The sequence below is a fragment of the Amorphotheca resinae genome (genome assembly GCF_003019875.1).
Source record: "Amorphotheca resinae ATCC 22711 unplaced genomic scaffold M430scaffold_6, whole genome shotgun sequence".
Lineage (NCBI taxonomy): Eukaryota > Fungi > Ascomycota > Leotiomycetes > Helotiales > Amorphothecaceae > Amorphotheca > Amorphotheca resinae.
In genome coordinates, this window is record NW_020194476.1 from 1479364 (window position 1) to 1503683 (window position 24320).

General features: G+C 49.1%; 9 protein-coding genes across 9 annotated transcripts; 5 read left to right on the top strand and 4 right to left on the bottom strand.

Moving 5' to 3' along the window:
- Window positions 1-143: 143 nt before the first annotated feature.
- M430DRAFT_50694 (hypothetical protein) lies at window positions 144-3168 on the top strand (the record flags this gene model as incomplete). The annotated part of the gene is made up of 2 exons (XM_024868165.1): window positions 144-1088; window positions 1138-3168. 2 exons carry the CDS (start codon window positions 144-146, stop codon window positions 3166-3168), a joined length of 2976 nt encoding a protein of 991 aa, XP_024721051.1.
- Window positions 3169-3418: 250 nt separating this feature from the next.
- On the bottom strand, window positions 3419-6676 carry M430DRAFT_66699 (hypothetical protein; the record flags this gene model as incomplete). Its single annotated transcript, XM_024869238.1, has 12 exons — window positions 3419-3542; window positions 3829-3946; window positions 3998-4240; window positions 4294-4337; window positions 4389-4417; window positions 4469-4486; window positions 4536-4566; window positions 4617-4738; window positions 4790-5542; window positions 5689-5856; window positions 5912-6085; window positions 6140-6676. 12 exons carry the CDS (start codon window positions 6674-6676, stop codon window positions 3446-3448), a joined length of 2334 nt encoding a protein of 777 aa, XP_024721052.1. The 3' UTR covers window positions 3419-3445.
- A 2426-nt stretch (window positions 6677-9102) lies between these two features.
- M430DRAFT_140175 (hypothetical protein) lies at window positions 9103-13104 on the bottom strand. The gene is made up of 8 exons (XM_024862651.1): window positions 12942-13104; window positions 12597-12778; window positions 12206-12547; window positions 12026-12152; window positions 10150-11914; window positions 9813-9994; window positions 9479-9759; window positions 9103-9429 (listed from the first exon to the last, which is right to left on the bottom strand). The coding sequence occupies exons 1-8, from the start codon at window positions 12993-12995 to the stop codon at window positions 9345-9347; spliced, it is 3018 nt and encodes a 1005-aa protein (XP_024721053.1). The 5' UTR covers window positions 12996-13104; the 3' UTR covers window positions 9103-9344.
- Window positions 13105-13575: 471 nt separating this feature from the next.
- On the top strand, window positions 13576-15538 carry M430DRAFT_19300 (hypothetical protein; the record flags this gene model as incomplete). Its single annotated transcript, XM_024864046.1, has 3 exons — window positions 13576-13651; window positions 13705-15062; window positions 15113-15538. 3 exons carry the CDS (start codon window positions 13576-13578, stop codon window positions 15536-15538), a joined length of 1860 nt encoding a protein of 619 aa, XP_024721054.1.
- On the bottom strand, window positions 15239-16396 carry M430DRAFT_140180 (hypothetical protein). The gene is made up of 3 exons (XM_024862652.1): window positions 15965-16396; window positions 15835-15914; window positions 15239-15779 (listed from the first exon to the last, which is right to left on the bottom strand). Exons 1-3 carry the CDS (start codon window positions 16185-16187, stop codon window positions 15627-15629), a joined length of 456 nt encoding a protein of 151 aa, XP_024721055.1. The 5' UTR covers window positions 16188-16396; the 3' UTR covers window positions 15239-15626.
- Window positions 16397-16667: 271 nt separating this feature from the next.
- M430DRAFT_58820 (hypothetical protein) lies at window positions 16668-18004 on the top strand (the record flags this gene model as incomplete). The annotated part of the gene is made up of 3 exons (XM_024868759.1): window positions 16668-17090; window positions 17154-17336; window positions 17393-18004. The coding sequence occupies exons 1-3, from the start codon at window positions 16953-16955 to the stop codon at window positions 18002-18004; spliced, it is 933 nt and encodes a 310-aa protein (XP_024721056.1). The 5' UTR covers window positions 16668-16952.
- A 786-nt stretch (window positions 18005-18790) lies between these two features.
- M430DRAFT_242916 (hypothetical protein) lies at window positions 18791-21495 on the top strand. The gene has a single exon (XM_024865042.1). The coding sequence runs from the start codon at window positions 18899-18901 to the stop codon at window positions 21257-21259; it is 2361 nt and encodes a 786-aa protein (XP_024721057.1). The 5' UTR covers window positions 18791-18898; the 3' UTR covers window positions 21260-21495.
- A 104-nt stretch (window positions 21496-21599) lies between these two features.
- On the top strand, window positions 21600-22927 carry M430DRAFT_121464 (hypothetical protein). Its single transcript, XM_024861805.1, has 3 exons — window positions 21600-21709; window positions 21774-22166; window positions 22218-22927. The coding sequence occupies exons 1-3, from the start codon at window positions 21697-21699 to the stop codon at window positions 22859-22861; spliced, it is 1050 nt and encodes a 349-aa protein (XP_024721058.1). The 5' UTR covers window positions 21600-21696; the 3' UTR covers window positions 22862-22927.
- On the bottom strand, window positions 22887-24142 carry M430DRAFT_140190 (hypothetical protein). Its single transcript, XM_024862653.1, has 3 exons — window positions 23670-24142; window positions 23436-23560; window positions 22887-23373 (listed from the first exon to the last, which is right to left on the bottom strand). The coding sequence occupies exons 1-3, from the start codon at window positions 23827-23829 to the stop codon at window positions 23158-23160; spliced, it is 501 nt and encodes a 166-aa protein (XP_024721059.1). The 5' UTR covers window positions 23830-24142; the 3' UTR covers window positions 22887-23157.
- Between the last annotated feature and the right edge of the window lie 178 nt (window positions 24143-24320).

Below are 24320 nucleotides of genomic sequence, written 5' to 3' on the forward strand. Positions count from 1 at the left end.
GCCGCCTCCATGCGCGTGGACATGTTGGCTTGAAAGCTTCATTGTGGCTGGTGACTTCAGGTCCTTGGCCTGCGCTATCACCAGATATTCTGCTATAACATCATCATCACCTTCTCCTTTCCTACCAGAATGTCGATGTCAGGATGGTATTTGCCTGCCATCGCCATACCGTGGCAGCAGCAGTCCTGTTGCTGTTCTGCAGCGCCCCCAACAGAATAAATGCAAATACGATAACCACCGCTCCAAAGCCTATACCTACTGTAAACGCTCCAGCGACTTGCGAATTTAGAACTATCAACTACATTACCGATTCCCTCCCCCAGCAGTGCTTACGGTCTGCATGGAGTAATGCAAATGCCACATCTACAAGATTTGAGGGGTCGGAGGATGCAACCCTGGCTAGCCCACCAGTCGAGGGCACGATAACCTCAAGCTCTAGTGTATCCAGCCACGATACCGCGCAGAGTGCTGAGGGAGTCGAGACATTGCAACAGGAAAGTCCCTTACCGGGCGGAGCTGCATCGAGCACTTCGAACCCCATTCCCTCTGCGACAGAGACAAGTGAGCTTCCATCAGCAGATATCTATGGCGGTGAGCTGAACGAAGCTTCCTTCTTATCCTTCGAAGATTGGAAGAAGCAAACATTGGAGAAGGCAGGTCAGCAGAATGCAAATATAGGGAACAAAAGGTCATCCGGAGCTGGTGAGAAGAAGAGGGATTCGGACAGCTTTCAGAATAACTTGGATTCCCTAGGGGATGAAGGGGAAATAGACCTCGATTTTGGACCCTTCAGAAGTGGAGGCAAGGGAGAAGAGTTTGCACAGAAGTCAGAGACCGATGAATCAGGTATTCAGCCAGACTCTCAGGGCCAAGATGGGGCGACGAAACGAAAGGACATATACCGGAGCAAAGATGCTGGGAAAACCTGCAAGGAACGCTTCTCTTATGCTTCGTTTGATGCGGGAGCAACTGTCTTGAAAACACACCCCGGGGCCAAGAACCCCAAGGCTGTGCTTATAGAAAACAAGGATTCGTACATGCTTTCAGAGTGTGCAACTGACAACAAATTCATTATTATTGAGCTCTCGGTGCGTCAATCTCCCAGTGGACTTTTCTCACAGTTCTAACATCGCTCAGGAAGATATATGGATCGATACCCTGGTACTCGCCAACTATGAATTCTTTTCCAGTATGATTCGGACTTTCCGCGTCAGCGTCAGCGACCGTTACCCCGTTAAAATGGAGAAGTGGAAGGATCTTGGAACATATGAAGCTCGTAATTCAAGGGAGATCCAGGCCTTCCTCATAGAAAATCCGCAAATCTGGGCACGTTATCTGAGAATAGAATTCCTGAGCCATTATGGGAATGAGTACTATTGCCCGTTGTCCCTAGTCAGAGTCCATGGAACTCGAATGCTTGAGAGCTGGAAGGAGACTGAGGCTAATGGTGATGAAGATGACAATGATGAGCATGGGACTGAAGAGCATTTCGTTCTTGATGCCGTCGCAGATGTCGTTCAAGAGGAAGAGAAACTTAATGCGGAGCGGAAAGAAGCACAGGAGGCAATTCATGAACAAGCTTCCGAGACTCTCGTGTCCAGCCAGATTGTGGACACCAGTTCTTCTGAGAATGCGTCTTCCCAGTGGATGACCACCTCTTGGGTCAAGCCTGACCTCGTCGAGATGTTCAATCAGCTCAATTCAAGTGCAGCTGAGATTTGTCAGATCGCAGATGCCCCGATTAGCCCACCAGTTGTTCCTGTCGCAGGTGCTCCAGAGACAATGGGCAACTCGACTATAGATCCTGAAGGTTCTGCAACCACCATTCCCGTTGCAACTGCAGCAAGTCCTCCTAACCCGCCCCCAGCACCTGAAACTCCGCAGAGTCCCAATTCTCCTGTGGCAGAGAATCCTACTCATTCAGAAACTCCCTCGCCCACTATCGAAACCCCAATCGTCACCAAGGCGACATCGGGCAGCCAAGAACCTATTTCATTGTCTGCAGCAGCTTCGGCGACCAAGTCACAGAACATTACATCGTCGCAGAAGAACAGAACCAGCAGCACCTCGTCTGCAGCCTCATCCCTGCCTACCATTCAAGAAAGCTTCTTTAAGGCCGTCTCGAGGAGACTACAATTGTTGGAAACCAATTCAACACTGTCATTAAAGTATATCGAAGAGCAATCAAAGATTCTGAGGGAGGCTTTCACAAAGGTGGAAAAGAAACAACTACAGAGGACTAATACTTTCTTGGATACACTGAACAGCACTGTCCTCGCAGAATTACGTGGCTTCCGACAGCAGTATGATGAGATCTGGCAGTCCACGGTGATCTCCCTCGAGAGTCAGAGGGATGAATCAAGGCGAGAAATACTAGCCATCACTGCGCGGCTTAACATCCTGGCAGACGAGGTCGTTTTCCAGAAACGCATGTCGATCGTCCAATCCGTCCTGCTCTTACTTTGTCTTGGACTTGTTATATTCTCGCGCGTCTCGGCGACGGGAGCTCTGGATTTCCAAAGCATGCAGATGAGGGCGAGAAATCTGGGGTTCCCCATCAGTCCTATCGAGAGCCCTCTCGAAAGCCCTTCGGTCCGCCGCTCGGGATCTATGAGAGACCGTGGGCAGTGGCTTGATTCGGATGACAGAAGACGGCGATCTGCCGAATCCCCCATCTCGAGGCCCGGGAGTAGAGAGCGTTCGCCGCCGACTCCTGTTTCCCCTTACTCAACATCAGACAATGCTTTGACTCCCCCATCTGGCGCGGATGACAACCTGGTGGGTTCTACAGGCAGCCTCCCGGCTACAAGCCCTAAACACCTGGGACTTCCAGGCCAATCTCATAATCCAAAGCCAAGTTCTATGCCTTGGCATGAGCGCAGCGATGGCGCCGAACTTACGTTCCTGTCCTCTTCATCTGTCGAAACCCCAAGCAAGAGAAAGGGGTACATAAAACAGCAGGACAGCCCTCTAGCAAGTGGTCTAGATAGTGACTTGGTTGATGATCCTCAATCTCGTCTGGAGCATCCAGTCTTCATACAGCAAGAGCAGAACAAGTCCGCAGAAGGTTCGCCACGTCTACCCTCTCCACCGCCGGAGAGAGAAAAGGGGAATATTGAATTTAGCATTGCGCGCAAGCCGCTTCCAGCTTTACCGCATGGCAGCTAATGTCGTTTACACTGGGATTTGAAGCGCTTTGTTCAGATGATTTAGCATGGAGTTCAGGTAGTTTCGGCTGTTTATAGTGTCATAAAGAAATGTTCCTTTGCTAAGCCGTTTCACACGGTCAACAATCCGTGAAGTCAGTACTAGGTTTAATTGTGATCGAAAAAGGGCAATCTGGCAGTCATGAGAGAAGCCGGTCACGTATCAAGAGAGACTCAGAATGAAGAACGACAAATTTGAATTCTCTAAGCAAGGGGTGTTGTGATCGACAGTATTATCTCTAGCTGAGACGAGTGCATCGCTTCATGGAAATTTTGTCTGTAGCAAAGGCAAAATTACGTGTGAAGAAGTAGTAGGACTCATCCAGATCTTCCAGTCTGCATCAAAATGCAAGCTTATTGTGGGCTTGTCGGTCGAAAATTTTGACCACCTTCCAAGTTGGTCTTCAAAATGCAGATGACCAGACGTTAGAAGACGTATTCGACAAGTATGCTATGGCAGAAACCAATATTTGCTGCCCCAACACCTAATGAAAAACTTGTCACAATGTTCGATCTCAGATCTACAAAAATGGCATTCTAGTCTTAAGTTATTGTCAGTTTGATTAGTCATTTGGACGGGGTCATGAATAACTGACAATGAGGAAAGCCAAATTGGTTGTACGTGGAATCGTCATAGCCGTACTCCTCACGCTCTGCAAGGCTGGTGCCACGATCGTACTGGGAACGGCGACGGCGCTGTTCATCCCTCAAGTGCTGGCCAGCGCTGGGTGCGAACAATCCTGGGCAATATGAGTATCAAATTGAAGACTAACATGCTAGAGAACACTCACCAACGTGCTCCGCATTCTCACAGCTTCGCTTAAGCTTTGAGGCATTGTCCGACTCAGGAAAGCGCTCCTCCTCGCCCGCATGACCAAATGGATCATGGATAGTCTTGTACAGCTGGGAAGAAGTCAGACAAGGAAGGGAATTAGGTAGTATAAGGAGCTTTACCTTTGGTCTATAATGAGGTGGCTCCAGCATCACCGAGGAGTTGCGAAACTTCTGGACGAGGCAGTCCTTGCCCTGAATGGCTGAATATCTGTCAGATGCGCACCCTCCTACTGTAAGGACAAGGAGGACTCACTAGCATAGGAAACCTCCGCAACCTTGTCGCTCTTGAACCTATGCCTGATACCAATCAGATTCATATCTCTTAAGAGGTGCTGCAAGGTGAAATACCATTTCTGGTTTGATCTGGCTACCACAAACTTCAAGCTATGTTAGCAGTGGTCAAACACTGGTTCGGGATTATAACTTACATCGACGATATCAAGAGGCTGTATGAGTCAGTAGGTGATGAGAGAGCAGACAGGGTGGATAACTTACGTCCGTAAAGTTGATGAATGCATAACCCACACTGGGATAAAGTCAGGACCTTGGACGACAATGAAAATAGCGTGTACTCACTTGCAATTATTAGAGAAGTCAATGCGGAGATACATGAAGTCATATCTGCCAAAGCTAGACTCATCAACGATCTCCTTCAGCATCGCCTGGTCAACCTTATTTGGAATATTGCGGAGCATGACCTGAGGTTCGTTAGATTTCACGATATTGGCAGACAGTGCTCGCATACTTACTGTTGTACGGACATCGATGCCCTGTCTGATGCGGTTGATATCGACGTGGTTATGATGAGAGTTTGCAGAATTGTGTTGATGACGGTCTCGGGTATGGTTTGCTTTGGGGGCATAAGAGCGACGGCCATTTGGACGATTGTAGTGATCACGAGCTGGACCAGGTGAGCTCTGGTTATAGTAACCGAATTCATTGCCAAAGTTAGGCTGCTGGAAGTCGGGGCTTGGAATGCCGAAACCGTGCTGATGGAACCCGCCGTGTGGATACGAAGGGGTTGTGTAAGGGTGGTACAGTGGCTCCCCTAGACCCGGACTGACTTGAGGAAGAACACCAGGCGAATATGTCTGCTGGAAGGTACCAACGACGGAAGGCACATATAGGTTGCCACCCATTACGAATGGGAGGGTGTTCGGCATAGCGAAACCGGAACTGGCCGCCATGTAGGGCATGCTAGAAACTGTTGGTATTGTGCCGGCAGGAGTACCTGCGCTGTCGGCAGAGCGGGCAGAACCTTGGAGCGACATATTTCCAAGCGCATCACTTAGGCCCGACTGCTCCCCGGAGCGACGAGTAGGGGTAACAGTAGGGGAGATTTGTTGGGATTGAAACTGCTCAGGAAAGTCTGGCCGATGCAAATCAATTGATACGGTGACGTTTTGTAACTTGAGATCCTCGTTGATTTTGCGGCTACGACTAACGGATCTCGGTGCATGTGTAGCATCCTCGTATTCAGCAACCATACGAAAGGTGCCAGTCTGGAAATATGGTGTCAGTATTTTCTCTTCTCTATTGGCTTTGAGGGGATGATAAGAACGGCGTATTTTGAGATGCCTCTGAAGCCGGAAGAAAGATAAAGGATGAAGCGTGCTTAAACGATAAGTAGTAAGGATAAAAAACTCACTGGAGTAGCTGAGAGCTTCTGCCAGGCATAGAGTCTGCCTTCTACCTCAAGCATCTGAATAAGGCCATCCTCAAGCAGCTTCATGTCGGGATTGGAGGCAGCAGGATAATTGACAGTTAAAACAACCTGGGCCTCGTGCGCAGAATATCTGCCGCCGGGGCTGAAGAGCTGTTGGGTGTTAATTTGGATATCGAACTGCATATAGATGAGTGAGGGAACTAACCTTCCCGAAGGTGACTGGAGAAATGTATTCAACAGTTAAATCAGGGTTGTTCATCTTGATTCCATTGTAAAGTTCCATGGCATCTCTGATGTTTGACAGGCGAAGGTAGTAGGAGTCGCCCATCTCTTCACGTCTCTCAGATCCTCTCTTGGCAATTCCACGGTCACGAACTTTCTATAGCCACTGTCAGTACGGGGGTTGAGGATTTTAGTAAATGGTAGGGCTGGCAAAAGTAAACAAGCAAAGGAACCATACCTTCTTCGAAGCCTCGACAGTTGGGAGGAAAGTAGCAATGTTGCTGCCTGAAACCTTAATATAGCGGCTTGAATGGGTATCAGTGGTAAAGGTACCGAACTGAGTGGCATCGGCTTGCTGTGTTGCACGACCTGGAGATTGAGCAGCCTGAGCAGCAAGGAGGTGTTCCAAGTAATCAGAGGGGTCGGGTATTTTGTCATTTTGGGCCGAGCCATCTGCAATAGCTGGGGCAGATGCAGGGGTAGCTCTCACCTCAAAGGAAGGTCGGAAAGTGGATGCCGTAGCAGACAGCCTACCTCTTGGTTGCGTGCTAGTTGAGACGAAAGGGTCCTGCAGGTTTGATTCCAATGTACCATCGCCAGAATTGACAATAGTAGACTTCAGGGTTCTAGCATCCTCAGGGGAGAAGGCTGTGACCGAGGTGTAAGGTGTACCACCAGCGGAGTCGAGGCCGCCGCCACTAGAGGAGGGTGGGGAAGGATGATACATGGTATCTCCGTATGATGACATCTTGGCCAGTGACACAGGATACACCGTTGGTTTCCCGAAGTTTCCTTGAGAGAGAATGTTTGGTGAAACGAAGGTGGTGGTATGTGATTAATCCAGACTCTTCTGGTGTAGAAAGGTCCGGAAACGCTGTGGTCTCTATCAAGTCTATCAGCTCCATGATCCGATGGGCTGAATATGCTCAGATGTAGACGGAAGGAACAGACAAAGGGAAGGAAGGATTGAAGGACATAAATAACACAGAAAAGAAAGAGAGGGGAGGGCTAGCACTTTCATGGACAAACAGCCTGGTTTGTACAAGTGCATGCTCTTCCCAAGGGACACAACAGAAGGAAAAGGAGGATGGGCACTCTGAACCTGTGGTGCTGTGGTGAAAGAAGACTCATAACTCTCAGTACAGGTTCTGGACCTCTCTGATGGTGGTTTGGATGAAGGAAGGAAAGTAAAAGAGATCAGGTGGCGTACCTGCCTTGAATGGGGAGAAGGCTCTCCAAGAGAACGCCGAACGCTGTACGCTGTGATGCGGAATAGATCTGGGTTCAAAAAAGAAAAGAGAATGAAGGTGAAGTTGTGAGATTTGGGGACTGGAAATCAAAAACAGGCGGGGGAGAAGAGGATGTAGGAGGGAAGAAAGATAGAAAGGGAGGAAGGAAGTTGAGGGGAAAGAGATGTGGAGGGGAGATCTAGATGTCTGGCCACTAGGCTGTTTACGGTCATAGTGCCCATCTCAGGGATGGGAATTGAAGTGAATGGAAGGAAGGAGCTGATGTTGACCCCTTCCTTTAACGAGGGCGCCCCTGCCGTATTTGTCCACTGCCGAAAAGGGTAAAGGGTTAGCGATAATAGGCGAAAATTCATGAGGTTTCCCCCCCATTCACTCACTTGAGACACTGCAAGACAGACAAGACATAGGTAGACAGGTAGATACTGGAATGCAAGACAAGAAACTGCTCTACTCTCTCAGAATATCTGGTTTGATTCAATCCAAGGCCACTGTACGCTTCATTCAAGTGCCTTGGGGCCGCAATCCCGAGCTACAAGAAGTCAAGCCTCCCCGGATGCCAGTGTCACTCACTCGAGTCGTATGCTTAGGAGCATATGTCCAAAACCGGTATGCCACTAGCTAATATGTGACCAGTAAGGAAATACAGAAGAGATAAACCCATTTTGAATCTTTCACCTAGGAAATTGGTTGAGCTGTGGTGTTTTGGAGACTGCAAAAGCAGCGAATCATGTGACTCCCAATACTTTACTTGAGGTAGGATGCTTTCCATGACTGATGGGGCATCTGGGTCTTCGATCTAATGCTAAGGATCTAGCCAGAGCTCTGTCTATCCAGACTGCGGCTACCATCCGCCTTGCCTAGGTAGCCTTGTATTCAAGCATCTCGAGTTAAAAGAAGGAATTGATTGAGAGCCAGTGCCCGAAGCTACTCTGCGCGAACTTGCTACATGATGAATGGAGCGAGAGTCATTAAAGTATGAAAACTTTGCTTCCTTGGCAAAGCACGCCGGCTCCCATGCTGTCTCCCGCTGATGAGAATGGGAGGGTCTATGCGCCGAGCAGTAACCCAACGGGGCGGATAATTGATTTTATGGAAATATAATATTCTACAATTGGAACGAATGGAAATACGCCAGGAAAGAGAGTAGGGCCCAGATTTAAGGCGGTGCGATCAAAAATTGGTCTGCTCCACTGGGCCTCCTTCAATACCTTGATTATCGACAAAGAGCCATCTGAGGACTACGCCCTAGCAGGGTTCTGGCACCGGATATCAGATAGCCTGATCCCACCGTGTACTCAGCTCGAATGCTCGAACGAGCCATAGAATATGATATTTATATAAGATGGGAAGTAAAACATTACCTGGACGGCGAAGGCTCATATGGCACTTGCACGAGACTTGAGCAAATCCACGCCGGGAACTGTCTCCCTTATCCGCTTCTCCCATGGTGGATAGGATAATAGCGATGAGCAAGCATGCTATCGGAAGATAATCAAAATCATTGCTCTCAAGACGTGACCTTGGACGTGACTACAAGTAGCCGTTCGGTGTGGTTATTTTTACCGTCATTCACTGGGTAAAACGTTGGAAGTTCTTCGTCCGCTTGCCGCTGCAGTCTCGACCATTCGGGTGTCTTTTCTCAACTGTCCGAAATTTGAAAGGCTTGTTGAATTTAGAAAACGGTGCTGTAGAAAGAGTTGAGCTTCAGTTGTGCCGTCACTCTTTTACCCGTCGTTACTGCCCGGTTATTATGTAATAAAGCGACTCCCGAAGTCTTCCCAAATCAATCGTCACCCGGTGACAGGCGAAACCTCTTTTTCTCAAGCAATTGCGTAGGTAGTCTTTGATTGAACGTTCAAGATTGGCCTCTGCCGAGATTTCCACCGCGGAAATGAATCTAGCAATTGTATCGGTTGATATGATTTTATTCTATTCTATCTCTGCATTCGAAGTGCAGGCTTTGTACTTCATCCGAGCTTTCTTGAACTGAAAAGTTTGCTGAATCAGTCAATTTACAAGCTCTCAATGTCTGCTTCTCATCATCTTTGTTTCGAGTACACTCGTAGACCATAGGGGCCATGCTATTATCATAATCCTGTCTCCATTATTGCAATCTCGTAGGCCTCTGACCTCTCCAGCACGCATCCCGTGCAGTGAACTGCGACCTCATGAGGCATATGCGAAATTCGATCCACGACATGCCAGCCAAAATTCGCGGACAACTTGATTCGTACCTCTAGCTCCACGAAGACTGCGTTGTGTCAGTACAACTATATGTAGGAGAGATAGGTTCAACATACTTCACTACTTTCTGCAAGAAAGTCATCTTTTCTTTGTCCGTAACCTTGTTACTAGGGAAATTATCGCCGAGCAGTGCAGCCTCAAGCCAACTTTTAGCCTGAACCTGGCGGACAACAAGCTTCTTGAGCGGCTCCGAGAGCTTGTCCAAATCGCTACGTGCAGCATTGCCACCGATATTGTAGATGAGCGCCTGTGCGAGGAGTGGCCCTAGATGTTGAAGTGCAGCATCTATAGATCCTTGCAAGGGAAATTCCTGGTTCTGGAGACTAACAAAAGCACTCTGTGTAGATGATTAGTAGAGCAGGTAAAACTGGCCTTTTGTATCAAACATACCCAAAAGTCCGCGGCAGAAATTTTCGGCAGCGGGTCACTTCCAGTGAGAGCTTTGAGAGTAAATACGAAGAGAAATTCCAATGACGAAGGCTGATGGCTCAGAAGGTTGTTCACGTAGGTCGGAATGAGGCGGTATAGCAAATCAATCCCATTTTGGGCAATTTCGGGGTCATTGCTTGGCTCTAGAAGAGCATTAGCCACTGCATTCAAGCACATCGAATATTGACAGTGTAAAGTATCTGCCACCACATCTCATCCATGTGTTGCACATAGACAGAATGACCATTGGACATAATGTGGAGATCTTGAGAGGAAGGGGAGTTTTTTTCCAACTTACCGCCTAGGTTCTGTAGCAGCTGAGCAATCCAATTCAGTAATGCATTAATAACCTCGTCGATACGGTCATCCGATCTATGGGAGCTGATGAGAGAACATGCTGTTTTGATAACAGTTCCAAGTTGTGGGGTGAGGGGGCCCGATTTGATCAAGAACTGGGCCACAGTTATAGGGGGAAATACGAATGGCCCAGGTTCTATCTCTACAAACCCGTTTTGGAAGACACAGCAAGCAGCATCGACAATTTCGCTACGGAAGTAAAGGGCATCATACGTCCTAACAATCACCGAGATGATGCGTTGCTGAATAACCGAACCTTCGCCAGTAGTCCAGAAAGGAGGTGTTGTCGTCTTTTTCTCCAGATCAACCGGTTTATCCGTTGGAACTTGAATTCCCTTTGCAATGCTCGCAAGGCATCTCAAAGCCATGAGGCCAAGTTCCAAAGCGGTGTCATAGTTAGGTGGAATGTTGGAGGTATTCAGAGTCGAAAGATCTGCGGCTGGCTGCTGGGAGATGAGACTTAGGCATCGCTCAACATCTGCTTCGACGAAATGCAGAAGTTGTCCTAACGGTGCGACCTTAGCTCTCTCGATGGGGAGAGCCTGGATTATTGAGGCTATGCCTTCCAAGATCCCCTCTTTGACATTGCTATCTAGAGAAGCGTGAGTAATGTTACTGAACTGCTGGAGGAATGCGGGCAATTCAGGGATGAGAACAGTTCGGCAATCCGAACAGAGCTTGACGATTGCATTTGACGCCGACTTTGCCAAGGCTGGGGTACTGATAGTCCCAAATGCAATATTCAGTGCAGATGGCAGGTTATCCGTATGCCTCTGAAAATAGTCCGGATATCCAGAGAATAAAGCAAGGAAGGTTTTCATGGTCTGGACAGGGATCTCAGTCGGTGGATTTGTGAACACCGCGAATAAAGAGGGCTCGAAGATCTTGTGCAAGTATTCGTCACACCTCTTGTCACTGGCTAGGCAATCGGAGAACCGAGTTAGACAGTATAGAGATGCCTCAAGTTCAGCCCAATTTCCGGCATTGATAGACTGTCGAGATAGGTCGATAAAGACATCGAGTATTGGAATTCCAGCCACGAGATAGTAACTTTCGAGTATATCTCCCACATCTCTTCGAGCATCTTTGAATCCAGTTCGATCCACTGAGTCCCAAGAACGAAATTCATGGGGAGGTGGGAACTGTATCTTTTTCCAACACTTTTGGATGGCTTGCATGACGTATCGCATCGGCCCCGCAAGCCAAGATGGGTGTGTTCCAAGTTGGGAGTAGGTATGATCTAGCATAGTTTCTACAAGGGTATTCCAAAACTCCAATGCGGGAACGAAGACCTTATCCTCATAGACGGCATACCCTTCTGCACCGAGAAGGCCGCAGAGAGCCGAGAGGACATGTTCGCATTGAGCATCGCTATCAGCCTGTTTAATAAGGTCCTCGACAGTTGCATCGCCAAAGGCGATCAGGAAAAGACCAAATTGGAGTGAGTCAAAGTCATAATCGCCTTTGACCAATCGCTCGTATCGCTCCTGAGCCCAAGGGCTGCTAAAGATCGAGTAGAGAAGCGTGAAATCTTCCTTGCGAAGGAACTTTGAGTAATTTGCAAGTACGTCCGAGAAGAGTTCCACGGTAGTCTCATACAAAGTGTCATCCACGAGACACATGATAGCTGGCTTTGTCAAAGTCTGTAGAGGATCAAGGACGATCTCGTCATCAACGAAAGCCCGATGTGAATAGGACACCCATGCCTAGCAAGTTAGCATTGCCATTAGAACACAGTGATATCAACGGAATAACAGCTGACCCTTTCTATGTATCGGATCTTTGCTGAGGGGGGAATAAATATAAGGAGGACGAACCTGGAAACATCGCATCGCCTCCTGACGAACTTTGCTATCAGCGCCTGAAGAATTGTCTGAGATATATTTCTGGATTAATGGGACAATGTCGTCAGCATTTGGTGCTACTCGCCGATGAAATCTATGTCTGGTTCATAGGTTAGCTTGATATCTTAAATAGAAGTATGTTCTGGACTCAACTGCTTCATAGAACTGGAATCCGTCTTCCCAACCTCTTCAACGAGGTTGGCAGCGAACCAAAGGATTATAATCGCCTTATTGGCGGTAATATTCTGTATAAGAAACGCAGTCTCAGGCGACTCTTCAATAGTGCCGTAAGGTGTGACCTGATCGGTACAGAGGCAATACATGAGATGTTTGACGCATCTGGTCCAGGACACAGAGAATTGAAGGAAATACGCAACTAAAGTCGAGCAAAGTTTCCTTATGACAAGTGCACCCTCACCATTTTCAAGACAACGTATCAGCCAGCCGATGAGAGTCCCAAGCAAGGCTTGGGCGTCATCGTCATTCAAAGATTTTCTTGGTCACTTATTAGATATCCGAAAGAAGTTTCCAATTTGAGACTTACGCATCGGTGTTGAGTTTGACAATGAAAGTGAGTGCCCCAAAGAATCTTACACTTTCTGCCTTATTTCCAAGCAGACTATTTGCCAGCTGCCATCCTTCAGGAGATCGCTGGAGTTTTTGCAAGGTTTCTTGGGTCTTTGAAACCTTCTCTGATGCTCCAGGCTGATACAACTGGAGAATCAACTATGATTCATTAGCCAACGTGCTCTTAAAAGACCTCAATATGGAAGAGGTCGACAGCTTCCTTGGTAACAAGAGCTCGTGGCAAGAGCACCAGGGAGAGATTGAGGATATATTCGAAGTCAAGGAACTGCCCATAAATGACCAATTCTAGAAATTAACTTACCGCTTCTACTTCCTCCAGCGAAGTGGGTATTTGCCCCTCATCCATGTTCGCCATGACTGCATTCACGAGCCGTGATGGTGGTACGGGTAGGACAAGAGATGAAGCGAATCAGACAGGGCATGTCAAAGAGCCAAGAAACGTCAAGCCATATTTAACATAGTTGAATCTACGTCAACATTGACAAACGTTTCAGATTCGGGCCTTTGCATTACCTGCGATCCAGACAGGGAATATTGAGGAATTGCCAAACCACCCCCAAAAGTTTGAAAATGCAATTGTACGCGATTTCTGCCTGAGGCAAGGTTCCTAAGCCGAAGGGAGCCTTCCACGGTGTATTTCCAAAGAACTCTTCTCCACGACCGACTGTTTAGGAAGCTCCTTCCTTGCGAACCCCATTTTCAAAAATCTGCGAAGCTCGTCTGCAGGTTGGGAAAAGGTATCTGGATCAATGAGATACCTCCGTCCCCTCCGTAATATATATACCAGACCCAGGTCTCCCGTTCTCAACCAATTCCGATATCGAAACTTTGACATCTGCATTCGATACAGCTCCAGTTCTACAAGCAGTCTTTTTGACTCCGGCAGGTCCTACCCTTTGACCAAAGGTGCTAATTCTAACTGATTTACAGTAGACATGGAGAAGGTGAATACGAGCGAGCGTCTTGCTCAGTTAAGGCATCTTATGAAGCAACATAAGGTCGATATTTACAGTATGTGAGTGCACGAGACCCCATAAACTCGCAACTGCTGATGCAGCTTCCAGTCATTCCGTCTGAGGACAGCCATTCCTCGGAATATATCGCCCCATGCGATGCAAGGAGAGAGTTTATATCGGGCTTCTCGGGTTCTGCTGGGTGCGCTGTGGTCACGCATGATAAGGCCGCTCTAGCAACGGACGGTCGATACTTTAACCAAGCCTCGAAACAACTGGACGAGAACTGGCTTCTACTTAAACAAGGCCTTCAAGACGTACCGACATGGCAAGAATGGTCAGCAGAGCAATCAGAGGGAGGCAAGATTGTGGGCGTTGATCCTACTGTCATATCTGCTCCTGACGCCCGAAAACTGGCCGACAGGATCAAGAAACGCGGCGGCCAAGACTTGATAGCAATAGAGGAGAATCTTGTAGATTTGGTCTGGGGAGACCAACGTCCTCCGAGGCCCAGCGAACCGGTGAACGTTCTTACGAAAGGATTTTCGGGGAAGGACGTCAAGACAAAGCTGGAGGAGCTTCGAAAGGACCTAGAAAAGAAGCAGAGCTCTGGATTCATCGTTTCAATGTTGGACGAAATTGCCTGGCTGTTCAATCTACGAGGCAACGATATTCCCTACAATCCCGTATTCTTTTCATACGCTGCAATCACTCCCACTACCGCTACGCTTTACGTCGATTCTTCGAAGCTGAGCAGCGAATGCAGGACCTATCTCGCAGACTATGGAGTTTCTGTCCGCCCATACGAGAAGATTTTTGACGACAGTGCAGCATTGAGTCAGTCATTAGATACTCCAAACGACGAAAGCCAAGAAGAGCCCAAAATCAAAAAGTTTCTTGTGTCGAATAGAACCTCGTGGGCACTGAAGCGATCACTGGGCGGAGAGGCTAAAGTGGACGAAATACGGAGTCCTATTGGAGATGCTAAAGCAGTGAAAAATGAGACCGAACTTGAAGGCATGAGGGCATGCCATATAAGAGACGGAGCGGCTTTGATCGAGTATTTTGCATGGCTTGAACATCAACTCACTGTTGAAAAGGCGGTAATTGACGAAGTCACTGCTGCAGATAAGTTGGAAGAGTTTCGATCAAAACACAAGCACTTTGTGGGATTGTCCTTTGATACTATCTCCTCTACAGGTCCCAATGCGGCTGTGATCCACTATAAGCCCGAACGCGGTAACTGCTCAGTCATAGATCCAAACGCAGTGTATCTGTGTGATTCTGGAGCTCAATACCTGGATGGTACGACGGACACTACACGCACACTCCATTTTGGTGAGCCAACAGAAATGGAGAGGAAGGCTTATACTCTGGTACTGAAAGGGAATATTGCTCTTGATGTTGCTGTATTCCCCAAAGGAACAAGTGGATTTGCCCTGGATACTCTGGCGCGACAATTCTTATGGGTAGGATAAGGCAGCCCCCATTACCCATGCATACACTGACAAATCAATAGGAAAACGGTCTGGACTATAGACATGGCACTGGTCATGGCGTAGGCTCATACTTGAACGTACATGAGGGACCGATTGGCATCGGAACTAGAATACAATACTCTGAAGTTCCTCTGACAGTAGGAAATGTGATATCAAACGAGCCTGGATACTACGAAGACGGGTCCTTCGGAATCCGAATCGAGAACATCATCATGGTGAAAGAGGTCGAAACAGAGCACAAGTTCGGGGACAAACCCTACTTGGGCTTTGAGCATGTTACCATGGTCCCTTACTGCCGCAGATTGATTGACGAGAGTCTCCTGACGAGGAAAGAAAAGCATTGGCTGAACGAATATCATGCCGATATTCATGCCAAGACAAAGGACTTCTTCAAACCGGGTTCGATTGCGATGAAATGGCTAGAACGTGAGACGACACCTATCTGAACTGGCGGAAGTAATTGAGGGCGGTAATGCAATGGTAATGCAAGGGACGGCATGGAAGGAAGCGCTCGGTGGTATCTTTATAACGGGTTTAGAATTTCATGAATGCTGCTAGAGCAAAGGTGGTCCCGAAGGAGACTTTGAATGCCACATTATCCTCGACTGCGGAACGGAGGTCGATGCTCGTGACGTAGTTTTGCAGTCTCTTATACGGTATCACATTGATGCCGTAACTCGAAGCCCACTATGTGCATCCTCATCAGCAAGGTAGCTTATCGTCACATTTTAGGGGCACTGACCTGAACCCCCACAACCAGTAGTCCGATAAGGAGCGCCAACAACCTCGAGAATGTACTGACAGCTAGACCTGCGCATAGTCCTAAGACACATGAGTTCCTATGCCACGGCTCTCTAGACTTGGACGTGTACCTGTAATCGAACCACTACTTATCTGCCGCACGGCTCTGGGGTTCAATGGACCATTGCGTCGTACCGGGGTTTGTGCGTTCCTCCCATAGGAATCTCCTTGTAACACAGGCGCATCTAGACGTACGGGCCTCTGATGCAAGGCATGATAGCCTGCAATCGAGAGACCGAGGCCCATTCCCAGAGACTGAGGGCGGAGCAGGGGACGCAGAAAGATGGACGCCATTGTTGTAATGTTATTGGTGGGATGGATGCGCAGCGCGGCGGACAGGGGGGCGGGAAAAGATAGATGGATAAGGTAGAGAGAGGAGCAGGGCTACTGTAGCTTGGAGGTTTCAATGTAAGGGAGCCTCAAATCTGATAATACTACTACGCCGTACGCGGTGCTACGGGACCTGCACTGTACACACGGAGATGGGCGTTGCTTGGGTGACATCAGTGTCACACGGCCTTTCTCCAGGGCCCGCCGCCCGGAGACTGGAGTACCTGGCCTCGGCGGGCTCGGGTGGCAGGGTGCTTACGTAATATGGAGGGGCACATGAGGGGTCCATTTGCTCGCAGGGCTTCTCAGTCGGTCTTCTCGTATACCGCGCTGAGTCACCTGCGAACAACTGCCAAGCAGGCCGAATTCGGCTCTCTATCGATTTGCATATTGACTTCCTGCGTACCTTGCCTTGGCCATTATTGATTATTAGGATAATGAATTGGATAAAGATCGACCTTCTTCCTCTTCCCCCCCGATCAAGATACGCACTCGATACTTATCTGTCACAGCGAATCCCTGGAAACCTGATCAAATCCCGCCCTTGCAGACTTACTTCCCAATACCGGATACTAGTCCTATTCGGCACCTAGTCTCCACTCGAGCCACTCCACTTTCCCATTGCCATCCGACTTCTTCGAGCCTTTTCAATCTCTTAATTCTCTCAATTCAAGTCTTCATTGATTCCCACCACCCGCAAACTCCCCAGCGATCAACCACAATTGCAGAATGGCTACCGAACTTCCCATCAACGGCGGCTCAGGCATCGCCCAGAATGGCAGCCCCGAGTCCAGCTTTACCGTCAAGACTGGTCTTGCACGCATGTTGAAAGGAGGAGTCATTATGGATGTTGTCAATGCCGAGCAAGTATGCAAAAAAAAAGGGCCCCTTTCAAACTCATTGAGAAAATGCTGACTTTCGCCACTCCAGGCTAAAATCGCAGAAGAGGCAGGAGCCTGTGCAGTTATGGCTTTAGAGCGCGTACCAGCAGACATCCGGGCCCAGGGAGGTGTAGCACGCATGTCCGACCCGAAGATGATCAAGGAGATCATGGCTGCTGTCACGATTCCCGTCATGGCAAAGGCACGAATTGGTCACTTCGTTGAGTGCCAGGTACGTTGCCACCGAGCCCCTCTCGACCCCGCATAAGACTTACAAATGATCTGCAGATCCTCGAGGCCATTGGCGTAGACTACATTGACGAATCCGAAGTCCTGACTCCCGCCGACCACGCACACCACGTCGAGAAGCACAACTTCGGCGTCCCCTTCGTCTGCGGCTGCCGAAACCTGGGTGAAGCCCTCCGCCGTATCAGCGAAGGTGCTGCTATGATCCGCACAAAGGGTGAGGCCGGTACCGGAGACGTCATCGAAGCGGTTAGACACATGCGGACTGTCAATGCTGAGATTGCAAAGGCATCTGCTATGTCTGACGCAGAGTTGCGGATCTTCGCTAAGGAGATCGGTGCTCCTTTCGAGCTCCTGAAGGAGACTGCGAAGTTGGGAAGACTGCCGGTCGTCAACTTTGCTGCAGGAGGAGTTGCCACCCCTGCTGATGCGGCGCTGATGATGCAACTGGGATGTGATGGTGTGTTCGTTGGAAGTGGTATCTTCAAGAGCGGTGACGCCGCGAAGAGAGCCAAGGCTATCGTGCAGGCTGTTACCCACTACAAGGACCCCAAGGTGCTGGCTGCTGTGAGCGAGGATCTGGGTGAGGCGATGGTGGGACTTAATGTCGGTTTGATGGACGCAAAGGACAAGATGCAAGGGCGCGGGTGGTAGATTTTCCTTTTGTTCTCCGGGTGGCGTGGTGCGTTGAAAAGCTTTGAAATTTGGTTTTCGGAGGATCTTGACTTACGATATACCTCGATATACCATTCTTTTGCGGGAATGAAGGCAGATCTGCCCAAATTCATACTGATTGCGCAAGAAATGGTGATGAAGCTTATGGATTGCTGTACAACTACCTTATGAAGTGTGTAGTTTTGAACTACCGAAATGGCGCCCAAAGCGATAATAAGGGATTTTCCAGGGTCTTTTCTTGAAACTTATCCATCCTATGGATTGGAATCTAATGGTCTAGGCTCGACAACTGGGGGCGCTAGATTTGAATCCCAATTCGCAGGACTAGAGGCGACCATCTTCCTCACCTGCTTTACCTCCGAGGAAACATCTTCTTTATCAAGAGGGGTTTGCCCCTCTTCTGGTGAAGCCTCGCTTATCAGGCTCTGTTATCGCTCCAGTCTTCAGGGCTCAAGCTCTTTGTCAGTGCGCTGTACTGTAAAACTACTCCGTATTCCTCTTGTATTACTCCGTAGGTAGGCCTCGAGTACCAACAACCACAACAGTTTTATGGGCGTAAAGCGGTACCAGATATAACTACCTAGTTTGGAAGTTATATTCTATAGAGGGATTATGGTCGGTTTTATGGATTTTCTTAGCCTGGTTCCATCTTACAGTATTATCCTGCCATTGAAACGGTAATGTGATAGGTAACCTCACGTGGAAGCGGTGTCGCTTCAATTTAAGCTTAATTTGGGACGCTTTTCTGCCGTGTGATTTTTTCTTACCCCACTAAGAATAAATATTCTCACAACTCGTTGTACGCAACCCATGGACTGGGCTTCATAATTCAGAATCCAACCTTCAACGTTGCTCTCGCCCAATCAAACAAAGATGGACCGCATTCGCATCCTGCTGGTTGGAAATGGCGGCCGCGAACATGCGCTTGCTTGGAAGCTCAGTCAGTCGCCCTTGGTGGAGTCGATAATTGCGGTCCCGGGTAATGGTGGAACGTCGACCTGCCCGAAGGTTACCAACAATAACAGTGTCAAGGCGGACGACTACCCCGGTCTTGTAGCATTGGCGCAGAAGCACAATGTCAACCTGGTGGTGCCTGGACCGGAAGCTCCGCTGGTTGACGGCATCGAGGGCTACTTCAAGGCAGTTGGAATCCGGTGTTTCGGGCCCTCCAAATTGGCGGCGCGTATGGAAGGGAGCAAGACCTTCTCGAAGGATTTCATGAAGAAATACAACATCCCTACTGCGGCCTACGAGAACTTCTCGGATTACGAAAAAGCGAAGAAATACCTCGACAGCGTCGATCATAATGTTGTGCTCAAGGCGAGCGGTTTGGCAGCTGGAAAAGGTGTCATCATTCCTGCGACTAAGGAAGAAGCACACGCAGCATTGAAGGAGATCATGGTTGACAAAGAGTTCGGGTCAGCTGGAGACGAAGTTGTGATTGAGGAGTTTTTGGAAGGTGATGAGCTCAGCATCCTTACTTTCAGTGATGGTTACACGATCCGATCATTACCTCCCGCGCAGGACCATAAGAGGATTTTTGATGGTGATCAAGGACCAAATACTGGTGGAATGGGCTGCTATGCGCCTACAAATATTGCCACGAAGGAGTTGATTGAAGAAATTGAACGAACAGTTCTTCAACCTACCATAGACGGCATGAGAAAAGAGCGCTTTCCGTTCGTTGGGACTTTGTTCACCGGTTTGATGATCACAAAGAACGGCCCAAAATGCTTGGAATACAATGTCCGCTTTGGAGACCCAGAGACACAGACGCTCTTACCCCTGATAAGCAAGGATACAGACCTTGCAGAAATTATGATTGCTTGCACAGAAGGATGGCTTGATAGTGTATCAGTCAAAATCGATGCGAAATCCAGTGCCACAGTTGTTGTAGCCGCAGGCGGATACCCTGGCTCTTATGCAAAAGGCACACCTATGAAGGTCGATTCACCACCTGCCGATACAAATATTTTCCACGCTGGCACAGTCATCAAAGATGGGCAGCTTCAAACTTCTGGCGGCCGTGTCATCGCAGCGCAAGCCACAGCTGAGAATCTGGAGGAAGCAGTGAAGAAGGCATACGCAGGGGTGGAATTCATCAAATTCGACAAGATGTTCTACAGAAAGGACATCGCACACCGGGCATTCAAGCCAAAGGCTTCTACCAAGGAAGCGCTTACCTATGCCTCGGCCGGAGTCAACATTGACGCTGGTAACGAATTCGTCGAACGCATTAGGAAAGCCGTTGCTTCTACACGGAGACCTGGAGCCGATGCAGAAATTGGTGGCTTCGGTGGAGAGGTCGACTTAGCCAAGGCTGGCTACACCAATGCACCTATCATGGTGGGTGCTATTGATGGCGTTGGCACAAAACTCATGATTGCTCAAGCAATGAACAAGCATGATACTGTCGGCATCGATCTCGTTGCTATGAACGTTAATGACCTAGTCGTTCAAGGCGCAGAGCCTCTCATGTTCCTCGATTATTATGGATGTAGTCAATTGAAGCTTGAGAATGCTGCGGCCTTTGTTGAAGGGGTCGCAGCCGGCTGCATTCAGTCGAAATGCGCCCTTGTGGGTGGAGAAACGGCTGAAATGCCTGGCATGTACCAGCGCGATGACTACGACGCCGCTGGTGCTGCAATTGGAACAATGTCAAAGGATCTGAGACTGCCGCAGAAAGAACAGATGGTTGAAGGTGACATTCTACTAGGGCTAGCGTCGAGTGGTGTACATTCGAATGGCTTCTCGTTAGTACGAAGAATCCTGGAGAGGGAGAAGGTGTCATACTCAGACATTGCCCCCTGGGACAACTCAACTACAGTTGGATTGAGTTTGCTAACCCCTACCAAAATCTACGTTTGTCCTCTCCTAAATGTCATCAACAAGGGACTTGTTAAGGGGCTCTCTCACATCACCGGAGGTGGCTTGTTGGAAAACGTTCCCCGGATGTTACCTCAACATCTATCTGCTGAGATCGACGTATCCACATGGCAGTTGCCTGCTGTCTTCAAGTGGCTGAAGCGTGCGGGCAATGTCGCATCTGAAGAGATGGCACGCTCGTTCAACACCGGAGTGGGTATGGTTGCCGTGGTCAGTGGAAGCAACGCACAGCAAGCCATCAAGGAGCTCGAGGCAGCAGGCGAGACGGTCTTTACGGTTGGGAAGCTTGTACCTCGGACTGGATCAGATAAAGGCTGTGTCCTGAAAAACTTGTCGTCTTGGGATTGAACAGGGTGTCCAAGGCGCATGGGTAGAGAAAAGTATTGAGCGGTACTTTGTCCGCCAGAGGGTTTAGAGCGCAAGTAGTTACGTTACCATGCTTCAGATGAACAAGAGACAGACTACAAGGTGTTCATAGAACAATTCCATGATAATTGCTGTGGCTGATTGCTTGCTATGTGTGGCTTTTGCGTTGTCCAGTATAGTAGATCAGGAAGCTAATAATAGGTACCTGGGTCCTGTGTACATCGAATTCGTCTTGGCGGGGGAACTGGCGAAGTCGGCCGCTAGTGACCGTGGAGTCATGCTCCCACAAGGCTGAAGAAAGTTGAAAACAAATTTCACCTCGCACTGCTACATTACACCGCAACTTGCCTCGATCCTTCTCTCCTTAAGGGAGAGTTACTTCTTTGCGCGTGAACCCGAACCCGAATCGCTCAGACAAAATGATAACCATAAGTCCGTACCAGTTTTTCATGCTGCGCGCGCAATTGACACCGCTGGAACTGACCCCGCAAAACAGGAGTGCCTTGCTCATCCGCGAACATTGGACCGGGTTTCGATGTCATTGGTCTAGCTCTCTCGATATGGCTAGAACTGCGCGTCGATATATCTCCAGCCACGGCTTCGGGTGCGCCTCTCAATTGTGAGATTTCCTATGAAGGTGATGGAGAGGGCGAGGTGCCGCTCACCGCCGACAGCAACCTCATTACGAGGACAGCATTATATGTTCTGAGATGTCATAAGCAACGCGTATTCCCCGTGGGGACAAAGGTCCACATAATCAATCCAATTCCACTCGGTCGTGGTCTAGGATCCTCGGGCGCGGCGGTCGTCGCTGGTGTTGTGCTCGCGAATGAAGTTGGAAAGCTCGGCCTGTCGAAAGCCAGGATGCTGGATTACTGCCTAATGATAGGTACGCTGTACTCCAGTCCTAGTTCTCATCTATGTATCTAACTCTTCCCAGAGCGCCATCCGGATAACGTCGCAGCTGCGCTCTACGGGGGATTCGTAGGGACCTATTTGAACGATTTGAGCCCAGAAGACACAGAGAGGAAAGAGATCCCTCTTAGTGAAGTCCTTCCCGAACCTGCAGGTGGCGTGGATACCGGCTTGGAACCGCCAGAACCGCCGATCGGAATTGGCCACTACATGAAATTCCCCTGGGCGAAAGAGATCAAAGCCATTGCCATCATTCCTCAGTTCGAGGTAGCCACCGCAAAAGCCCGTGGCGTTTTACCAACTTCATACTCAAGAGCGGATGTAGTATTCAACCTCCAACGAATAGCTCTTCTTCCCGTCGCTCTTGGTCGATCACCGCCAAACGCAGAGCAGATTTACTTGGCCATGCAAGATAAGGTTCATCAGCCTTACAGGAAGGAATTGATACCTGGTCTGCCAGAGATCTTACTTTCTGTGACTCCAAAGTCTCACCCTGGGCTTTGCGGAATCTGCTTGTCAGGGGCTGGACCTACAATACTAGCGTTGGCCACGGACAACTTTGATAAGATTGCGAAGGTCATTTTGGACATGTTTAGCAAAAAGGATATAAAATGCGAGTGGAAGATCTTAGAGCCGGCAGAAGAGGGGACCACGGTCACTTATAGCTGAATCGGACAATGAATAACGAATCAATCTGGCATACTATACCCACGAGTTCAGCGCCAGTGGCATGCCGTGTGAAACTTGTGGCTGCAGTGATATGCGCGTAGGCATCCATTGCTGAATCATTGCTCAGAGTAATCTGTCATCCTAGCACCACAGTCATTGATACAGCTGGAATCATGATTAGTAGAAGATAGAGCCATTTGTGCTGAACCTGCCACCCCCGAAAACGCCAACGGGCCAAGTTCCAGTTCCGCAAGTACATAAATCGAAATCGACCAGTTCAAGTATCAAAAACCCTATTACCCAAGCCCACCCCAGGCACCCCTAATACGTCTCGCGAGCTGTATATCTTTTTGCATGATCGTGACTCGTTTGGCGTGGATAGCACACAGGTTTGTGTCTTCAAAGAGGTGAACAAGGAAGGCTTCGGACGCTTCTTGAAGAGCCTGAATAGCTTGCGATTGCCAACGCATGCCCTCTCCGACCGGCCGCAGAGTAAGAGCAATTTCGCGCACCTGTGTACGCCAAACTCAGTATGTGCGCTTGCTTGATGTGCATGTAGGACAGGGGGACGTACCAGTCGGGAGAAAGGAAGTTTTAGAAGCAGAAGATCTGTGGAGGATTGGAATTTCCGGATCTCTTTGAGCGCAACGGTTCCGGGCTTATAGCGACGCTTCTTGCGGTGGGGTAAAGGGTCGCCAGCTGCACATCTCAGTATTAGCAAAGCGCCGACGTGAAGTAAGTAGGTACATAGACGCGTTGTCCCGCGGCGCGCGCGCGCGAACATGCGCCCTGCGACAATGGGACTCACGAGCAATTGCGCTTCCGCCGCTCAAACGACTACCTGTGCTCACTCGCTTTCCTGCTGTCTTGGGGGGCATCGCAGCAGCAGCAGGACGACCTTTTTTCCTTCCCGAACCAGGTGTAGAAGATTCACCAAGGTTTGGCCCTCTCCTCCGAGCTTGCGACATGGTGAAGAGGAGGTTTGGCGCGCCCTAGTAGGCCGAGTGTCTGTTAAGGAATGTAACCACCAGTCTCTTTCAGCAATGCGACAGAGAAGCGTGACGGCTCAATTGAGATCGGAATGTGGGTAGGGGCGCCAAAGGGTTGGATAATTCCACAATTGACGCTGACGCGAAGTCACCACGGCAACGCGTATGGGCGAAGTACCTATATGCAGATAGAAGCGCCACGTATGTCGGCGGTAGAGCGCGTCGAATAGCAATCGAAAAGACCCTGACGAGCCTAACAATGGATGTCAGGTACAAAAGAAGCAATTCGACAGGTTGTTTACCTTAGTTTCGAATCCCAATAGCAACGCCGGATAACCAAAGGCGCTTGGTCTCGGGTATTGTAGCCGCGCGCTCTCAAATAGCCTGCCGGTTGGTGTCATCGAAGGCCAAAGTACCCGCCACATCTTACGGCTGCTATCTGTCCCACTGCCGAGCGCCCTGAGGCCACC

Bases quoted from the DNA above. Each gene is read 5' to 3' on its own strand.
- M430DRAFT_242916 (XM_024865042.1), top strand. From the start codon at position 18,899: ATGGACCGCATTCGCATCCTGCTGGTTGGAAATGGCGGCCGCGAACAT.
- M430DRAFT_140190 (XM_024862653.1), bottom strand. From the start codon at position 23,829: ATGTCGCAAGCTCGGAGGAGAGGGCCAAACCTTGGTGAATCTTCTACA. The intron at 23,561-23,669 runs GTGAGTCCCATT...TGAGATGTGCAG, and splicing joins CGGCGGAAGCGCAATTGCTC to CTGGCGACCCTTTACCCCAC. The intron at 23,374-23,435 runs GTACGTCCCCCT...TGGCGTACACAG, and splicing joins AACTTCCTTTCTCCCGACTG to GTGCGCGAAATTGCTCTTAC.
- M430DRAFT_140175 (XM_024862651.1), bottom strand. From the start codon at position 12,995: ATGGCGAACATGGATGAGGGGCAAATACCCACTTCGCTGGAGGAAGTA. The intron at 11,915-12,025 runs GTTCGTCCTCCT...CTAACTTGCTAG, and splicing joins AGGCGATGCGATGTTTCCAG to GCATGGGTGTCCTATTCACA. The intron at 9,430-9,478 runs GTATGTTGAACC...GACACAACGCAG, and splicing joins TTCTTGCAGAAAGTAGTGAA to TCTTCGTGGAGCTAGAGGTA.
- M430DRAFT_121464 (XM_024861805.1), top strand. The intron at 22,167-22,217 runs GTACGCTGTACT...AACTCTTCCCAG, and splicing joins GGATTACTGCCTAATGATAG to AGCGCCATCCGGATAACGTC.
- M430DRAFT_140180 (XM_024862652.1), bottom strand. From the start codon at position 16,187: ATGGCGTCCATCTTTCTGCGTCCCCTGCTCCGCCCTCAGTCTCTGGGA. The intron at 15,915-15,964 runs GTACACGTCCAA...CATGTGTCTTAG, and splicing joins AAGTAGTGGTTCGATTACAG to GACTATGCGCAGGTCTAGCT. The intron at 15,780-15,834 runs GTCAGTGCCCCT...GGATGCACATAG, and splicing joins TACTGGTTGTGGGGGTTCAG to TGGGCTTCGAGTTACGGCAT.